Here is an 8,437-nt window from a genome sequence, read left to right as displayed (position 1 = left end):
TTACCTTATATTGAAATGAAAAATAAATAATTATTCCAAATTTACATTCCTAAACAAGTAGAAACACAAAAATCAAAATCACCATACTCATTCCTATTTAAGAAAAACAGAATGAAAACAAAATATTCATTTTCTTTCTCATTCCTAAAGTTATTCTCGAAAATATATCCATGGAAGAACCTTATTAGCAAAAGCAGCATCCCACAGTATAAAACAAGGGAAAGAAAAAGAAAGGAAAAATGAAACCCATGACAAAAGCTTATACAACTTACAAATATGAATAAAAGATGCACACATTTACAATAACCAGTCTGCTAAGCGTGAGGCAGAAACAAACATCATCAAATACCTTGTTCTAATGCAAATAATTATTACCTAACCCTCGCATGCTACATCACACCTTTTTCATTAGGCATATTAGAGTTGATATAATCATGCTTAAGGCTCGACGATGATCTTCCCAGTAGCATGGCCATCGATGCTCTTGGCCCAAGCATCTTCAGCCTTGCTCAGGGGATGTTTCGAGTCGATCACTGTCTTAAGCTTCCCTTCCTTCACCAACCCAACAAGACACTCCAGGTTCTCCTTCTTGGGAGATACAACCAAGGGCACCAGCTGCTTCTTAGAGAAAGTGAGTTTCTTCAGAGCAAAAGTCAGCATCGTACTGGCGGTAGGAGTGATATCTATTACCTTCCCATTTGTGCTTAAGTTAGGCTCGAAGGTGGACCAGGGAATGCCTGTTGCACAGTGGATCACAAAGTCAAATGTCCGACCAGATGGGCTCTTGAGGGCTGCACCATCTGGGGTCTTGTAGTCCAGAACCTCATCAGCCCCTAAGCTCTTGACTAAATCAATGTTTCGCGCTCCACAAGTGGCTGTAACATGTGTGTTTCCCAGCTTTGCAAGTTGAACAGCATAGTGACCGACCCCACCTGAGGCAGCTGTGATTAGGATGTTTTTCTCTGGGCCACTTCCATCAAGGTTGATGCCTACCACCTGGGTGAGAGCCTGGTGAGCTGTAAGACCTGCAATGGGCAAGCCTGCGCCTTCAGCTGCTGACACTTCAGCAGGCCTTGAGACTGTCAAGTTCTCTTTAGCCACGGCAAACTCTGCTAGTCCACCTCCGCTCTGTCATCAATACCCAGAGCTTCAAGATTAGTAAACAAAAAGTATACGTCCTTTTATATTTATGCAAATCTTGTTTTCTCACTCTGGAGAGCAGGGATGGTCTAATGCTATTCTTAAGTTGTGGGTGGATATCTACTTCAACTTGTGTTAACCTCATTATTTTAACAAGTTTCTTATCCGACTTCATCCTGCCCTTTGATAATTTTTTTCCTTAGTCTATGCTTGATTTTTGTCTATAGTGACTCCTACCGATTCTGTGTGTTCCCTACTTGTAGAAGAAATGAATAAATGATTTACGTAATTGTGAAGAATCAAACCACCGGGGTTCTGACTTGTGCCTAGAAGTGCTTTCATTTTGCCTAATAAAATGAAACACTGATTTTTCGTTTGAAGTTACAGGATTCAATAAAATGGAGATCAGAGGACTTGGTTCTTATTTGCTTTATCTAAGCCAGCCAATTGAGATAGTGGTAGAGGAAGGGCAACTTCCCTTTCTTTGGATGCAGAGAGAGAGAGGTAAAGATATATCCGCATTCTACTCTACTTTTGAGGGAAAGTTGATTCTTTGGAGAAAAAAGACAACCGGTGCCTTCTAAGAACCTTTATCATTAATGTTTACGTTTTGACTAGACCTCATTATTGAACTGTATACCAATGCCAAAAGCGGCAAGAAAAGGTGTATAGTTTTGCCATAAACAATATAGCCAATTCATTAGATATGTCCTTCCACCATTGGGTAGGATAATTTTCCTAATCCTGGTGTTTTGTTTTTCATGGCAATTGACACACAATTCAGAAAATACTTCTCTCATTTTGAGAGAATATCCTCTCTCATATCCTTTAGTGATAAATTTTCCCTTTCTATCTAATAATTAAAAAAAGAATTATTGAGTATGCCTGCCAATTGATGAATTACCACATGTTGGCAATAGATTAAGTATCATTTTCTTTTAACCCAGAAAAAAGAATCAAGGGCATTTTGGAATGTCCAGATTACTTAAAATATTTTTATGCTAGTATCTGCATGGACCAGAACCAAGATACACAAATCTATGGTATATCTCATAGATGGCTAGAAACAAAAGTGATTGATCATATTGCAAATTTCTCATTATAATAATGCAGATATCAACCAACATGAGATCATATAGAGTTGAACAGAACCTTAAAATCAGGCTGTTACTTACAAATTGGCTAAGTATGGAAACAACTTTGTCACCAACTTTGAAATCTTTGACTCCAGATCCAACCTCCACCACCTCTCCAGCCACATCAGTAACTGCTCCAACAAGGAAGAGAGTAAGTTAGAATCACAACATAAATTGCTAAAAACTAAACAGCTAATAGGTATGAGGTGATTAAACAAAGTGTCAGATGAAACTGATATCAATTAGGCTGTCTAAGGGTTTCCTTTAACACTTGAACAAAACCCACCCCCCCTCCCCCAATTGCTTTCCCACTGATTATTCTCTGATCTGGACAGTATACATGTACACTGATAATATCCCATGCAACCAACTTCAGAAAAAGCCCCTATTTGTCCCTTTCCCAATTCTCATCTCTATCACTGTGGATACTTTAAAGTTACCCATGGGGGGATTCTCAAATATAACTGCATATCCAGTCATCCAAAATTTTCTATCTTTGACTAATAAGAAAAAGGACAGGAGCACATTTTTAAAAAGGTGCATGCAAATTTAGTTAGCCACAAAGGCAAGATGTAATGCCCATAAAACATTACATAAAACAGTAGTTTCAAAGGTGAGAGCATTCTGCTACAAGTTTTGCTTCAAGTAAGGTATGGCACAGGCTCCAAGATATATGCCTTTGAAGCATTATGCAAGTTTTGCTTCCAGTAAGGTAAGAGGCAAGGTCCAAGGTATAAGGAATAAGACTGATGATTTTTATTTTATAAAATCAAAATGTTAGATTATCCAATAAGAAAGGTAAAAGAACATATAAATATTTCTTACATAAAACTTTTTATTAGTTTATACAAGGATTAAATACAGAAATGCCTCAACTAGATACTGTTAAATCAAGAAACATGGTTTATTTACAACAAAAAAATAAAATGAAATAAGAACATGATTAAAGAATTACTGAATACGAACAAATAACCAAAGAAACATGGTTGCATTTATAGAATTAAAACAATTTAAATAATAGATCACAAAAATTTACCCCTCAATAGACATTGTGTGATAAGTGAAGAAAATGCATGTTTTAACCTGTTATGGTTCAGAAGGCTTATGCCTAAATAGACAGTTAATTCTAAATCCTGAGCAATATAGTCCTATGCATATTGAAATGCCGCAAGAGATATTAACTAAATGTATCAAAATCTAGAAGAGTTTGTACTAAAATGAGATACCAAATATAGATTAAACAGTAACAACTAAATTAAGTCTTATTGGTTTGATTTTGTGCATGGATTTTATAACACACATAGAGATCAAAACACATGACTGATAGTCCATAGCTAATAATTCCACATAGCTCTGAACACATAAAAATGACGAGAACGTAAACGCATGGCTCTGGATCTATCAAAACAAGGAGAACGTAGAAACGGCTTAAAATAATAGTTCCACATAACAAAGAGAATGTAAAAACATCTAACATAAAATATAAATGAAACATAGAACTCTAATTCTACACTGTCCATAAAGATAATCAAAACCCTATAATAGAAAGAAGGTCCTGAAAGTCCAAATCCATCTCCAGGAAATGATCTCCCCCAAAAGGTTGTGCCTTACAGTTGCCACAACCATGCTTCAATAATCTAAGATTGTCCTAATAAAGACTCATCCAACTGACTTTACAAAGCATGATTTGTATTTGAAATCCACATAATATCTACTCTCTAATGATAACAGAAGCTCAGCCAGCTGATCACACTGTTTTCCCATGTCTTTAATGCATTACAACATGTCTTCTAATAGTTGCAATTAGATTGGCAAATAAGTCTTATGATGAAAATTTCAACTTGAATGATCTTGTGGAAATGTCACATTATGGTCTTCTTAGAGCCACATTCAGGAGGAATTAATGGAGAGTCATTACTAAATAAGTACAATCCACTGAGAAGTTTATTTATATATTTATATTTTATGTTTCACATTGATAAGAATAGCTTTCTTTCCAGAATTTACAGGAAGTATTTCCCTATAATTCCAGCCACAGATCACATAAAACCATCATCATTCTAATCCTTACTCAACCAATAGACTCAAATTCCACCTTTTCCTCCATAAACCCCTAAAGCAGAAGCCCTCAATCCCCATTATTTTATTGTACACAGCTACTTCAAGGATTGTCCTGCATCATTTCAACCCTAAAACTTGCTAAACTTGGAATTGAACACTTTTTGTTTGAATTGATTTATTTGACACATCTAAATCCTTGAAAACTCATGTTTTACTTTGATCTAGTGGTTCTTTGTGCACAATAGCTGTTTTAAGTAGCTGCATGATTGCATTGGAAAGGTTAAAATTTGTAATGCTAGTGAAGCTAGTTCTGGGTGTTATAGTTCAGTCTTATTTTTTCTTTTTCTTCACATATTAAAAGAAAATAATTTATGTGGGTTCCCAACAACTAAAAACTTATTTTGAGTTTTTCTGTGTCTAAAACAGAGAATTCTTCTGTTTTCAGGGAAACTTATAGTAAATCCAATAATGGAAGAAACCTGCTCTTTGCTTTAAGAACTTTTAATTCAAATTTGGTTGCCATGGTCTCCGTAATCTAATTTTTGCTGTTAAGATCCCATGCCCTATTCTACTATAACAACCTGGAAAAGGAAATCACTTCCTCAGACCGCATCATTGAATTCTTGGGTGTTTTCCTAAATAATTTTGGAAGGCTCTGTTCACTAGAAAAAATTCCTAGTTACCAAAATTACTTCTCTTGATTACCAGGAATCCATGATTTACAAGCAATTTCATGCGATGTGAATATGCTTAATTATGCTCTGATTTAATTTAACTAAGTAAACCCTCCATGATATATTAGGCTATGAGTATAAATTATCTTATATGGGAAGATGTAGAGTGCCTAATACCTTCCCATTGCATACTATTGTTTCCAATTCACAAATAGTAAAGGGACTAGAACCTTATCCAGGTTATTGGAGACAGTCCCCTAGAAACTCAAATTAAAAAGTGATTCCACTCTTTCTGCTACTTGCATGGTAGCAGCACTCTAAGATTCACAACTAGGGTTGGAGTCACATAGGATGACGAAGAAGAGAATGTTGAAATACAGATGATGCAAGAATAGGATTGAAGATGACTTGGAAAAGAAAACAATAAGGATATAAATCATGTTAAAGACACTGGAAACTATGCTGAAAAAGAGAATTTTCCATGATTTACAAAAAGGATATCCATGATTTACAGAATTTTCCTCATTATGAAGAAAAAGAGCTTAAAAATTCAACACAATTACATGATAACTCATACAGTTGAGGCATAATATAACACATGTCAAAAAGAGTCAAGAGGATTAATAAAAAGAAAATCAATAGAAAGAAAATAAAAGTAAAAAGGAAATTCAAATATAAACCATAGCCAACAGTTGATTACCTGGTATGTGAGGGAATTTGCGAGGAAAAAGAGGACGCAGCATGCCTTTCTGCATTTTCCAATTTATTGGATTTAGGCTTGCTGCTTCCAATTTCAGCAAAACCTCATCTTTAGCAGGAGCTGGAACTGGAACCTCAACATGCTGCACTCATAGAAATATAAGTATTAGCTCCAAAGGCAGCTTGAGAAATCTTTTGGCAGGTTTATGAGTTCAAGTTCCATATTTTTCCTGTACCCTTCCAGAAAAAAATTGTCATATTCTAAATTTTCACTAGTGTCTTCATTGTTCAGAGAGTTTGTGAGCTTGCTATCTTTACTAAAATATGAAAACCCGAGTTATAAAATTTACACTAGAAGTATCCTCAAATTTCTTAATCCAGCCCTTCACAACAGCTAGATCAAGTGTTACCTCTTATTTTGTCCAAATGCATGAAAAGCACTTGCTTAAGCCTTCCTTCTAAAGCTTCAATTCTGATCCACCAAAAACTAATTTGCACCTTTGAATTTGTGAGTTGTTTTTCAGATAACATTTGATGCTAAAGGTAGTCAAATCAGTTCCATTTTCTTAAAATCAAAACTAAAAGCTATAATTTTGACCTTTTGAAACCATTATTTCAAGTCCCAACTGCAAACAAAAGGCGTCACGAGCATGAATGCATCAGGTCCCTACAATTGCCTGAAAGTTCCCAAGTTTTAATGCCAAAATTGGCCTAAACAAGCATGAGAACAGCAATTAGGAAATTTTTGAGAGGTTAGAGCATGAAATCCACAATGATAAACACCCAAGGAGAACCACATTTGATTTCCACAGTGCCAATTCCTATTCTCTGAAAACTCTTCTTCTACTCTGCTTCCAAATTTTCCACACCTCTCAACAAAGGCCTCTTCTAATGATTTGAAGACCAATTGATTCTAACAACTGATTGCAAAATGGCCCTCAGATTGTCTTATGTCAAAAGATAAGGCAGCATTCTTTAAAAACTCCAATGAAGATTCTTACTCAACACAAATCCATTCTCCAAAGTAGTGTGTATCTTGGGATTAGAGACAGTCAATCAGAGAATGCCAAACGAACACAGTGACTTTGTTGCTTCTTATATGATTCCCTTGTATAAAATTAGAAAATGATATAAAAAAGGGGTCATCATTCAAACCCAACAATTCCCCCTTTTTCACATGAAACAAGTGGGAATACAAAATCACTAAATACCATGAAAAAGTAAATGGAATCAAACAGAAATGCTATGGAATACAAATCATCACCAGAGAAATAAAAATGTAGAGAAAAAATGGAAACCCACAAAACTGAGAATTTCTTGAGGAACCAAAAAAAAAAATCAAAAGCAAAACCCTTTTTTTTGGTACTTGAAACAAGTAGGAAGAAAAAAATCGCTAGAGCTATAATAAAAAATAAAATAAAATAAAATAAAAAACATAATAAACCTAATTGATTCAATCACAAAGAAAATCAAACCCACCTCACAGTCCTCAACAATAATAAAAGAACTCTTAAAGATAAATCCAACACTATTATTTGGATTGAGAGAAGGATATGAATCTAGTGTAACTCAAAAGCAAACCCAATTGATTCAATCACAAAGAAAATCGAAAACCCACTAAAAAGAAGCAAAACTCAAGACGTTTTAAAAAAGTACCTCCAGCCCAGCAGCTCCGCCGCCATAGCCACTATACCAAACCGCGCGCATGAGCTTGGCAGCCATATCTAGAAAGAAAAAGAGAGAGCGTGAAGGAAGATGAACAACAAAGAGACGGTGAAAGAAGCAATCAGAGTGTTGTGGGCAACGTGATTAGCGAGCGTATTGCGATGTGGAGGATACGCTTCCACAAACTGCCATACATGGAGAAGCCTCCGTCATTTTGAGTGGGGTTTGCACGTGATTTGGGGGGAATATCCACGGTTGGTGAGTCGTACTTTTCAAATTTCATAAAATATTTGGAAATAAATCCTTCAAATATGGCAACTGATTTCCATTAACTTCATATTTTCATGGGTTAGGTAAACGGAGATTTCCATAAATTTGATGCTTTTATCCGTTAATCACAATGCACTCGTCCTAATCCATCCAAAACCCAAGCTTATGTTTGGCTTCAAAGAAAAAGTTTTGAGGAAAAAAACAAATTAAGTGTTGGTTTTGTTTGTTTGGGTTTTTTTTTTTTTTTTTCTGTTTTAAATTAGAATTTTTTAAATAAAAAAAAATAAAAATAGAGATTTGTTTTGGGAGAATTACCATATCAGTTGCGTTGAATGTAATAAGAACCATAAAGGATCATCTATTTTAATAAATCTTTAAAATGCCTCAAAAATACAAAAGGTAAAATATATCATCACGCTTTTTTATCTTAAAGTCAAAGATATCCCTACTTTATCATTTTTTTATTTTGTCTTTTCTTTATTTTTTTTCTTTTATTATTATTCTTATTATGAATTATTAGGTCAGTTCTCTTAATCATGTTTTTATGATAACAAACTATGATCAAGTTGTTAATTATTTTTTAACTAAAAAAATTTCAAGTTTTAATTTGAAAATTCAAAAGGATATTCAAGAATTTCATCAAATGACTTAATGGATGTAAGATCGAGACATATAAAAAACCTTTTAACCTTAGGAAATGCATTTATGATGAATGCATATGGGTGCATTTAGGATTTTTATATCTTTTCATGCATCTTTAAAAACTCAGCATATACATTGAAGTTAAATTTC

General features: G+C 34.6%; 1 protein-coding gene across 1 annotated transcript; it reads right to left on the bottom strand.

The window, feature by feature from the left end:
- Positions 1–249: 249 nt before the first annotated feature.
- Positions 250–7,848, bottom strand: LOC132254075 (chloroplast envelope quinone oxidoreductase homolog). The gene is made up of 4 exons (XM_059738222.1): positions 7,367–7,848; positions 5,712–5,853; positions 2,316–2,407; positions 250–1,128 (listed from the first exon to the last, which is right to left on the bottom strand). The coding sequence occupies exons 1-4, from the start codon at positions 7,430–7,432 to the stop codon at positions 439–441; spliced, it is 990 nt and encodes a 329-aa protein (XP_059594205.1). The 5' UTR covers positions 7,433–7,848; the 3' UTR covers positions 250–438.
- Between the last annotated feature and the right edge of the window lie 589 nt (positions 7,849–8,437).

This window comes from Vitis vinifera, chromosome 7, assembly GCF_030704535.1.
Source record: "Vitis vinifera cultivar Pinot Noir 40024 chromosome 7, ASM3070453v1".
Taxonomy (NCBI): Eukaryota; Viridiplantae; Streptophyta; class Magnoliopsida; order Vitales; family Vitaceae; genus Vitis; species Vitis vinifera.
Note: the sequence above shows the minus strand (reverse complement) of the source record. Positions and strands in the feature narration are given on the sequence as shown.

Excerpts from the sequence above, each read along its gene's own strand:
- LOC132254075 (XM_059738222.1), bottom strand. The coding sequence starts at position 7,432 with ATGGCTGCCAAGCTCATGCGCGCGGTTTGGTATAGTGGCTATGGCGGC. Across the intron at positions 5,854-7,366 it reads GCGGAGCTGCTGGGCTGGAG|CATGTTGAGGTTCCAGTTCC; the intron begins GTACTTTTTTAA and ends CTATGAGTGCAG. Across the intron at positions 1,129-2,315 it reads TTTCCATACTTAGCCAATTT|AGCGGAGGTGGACTAGCAGA; the intron begins GTAAGTAACAGC and ends TATTGATGACAG.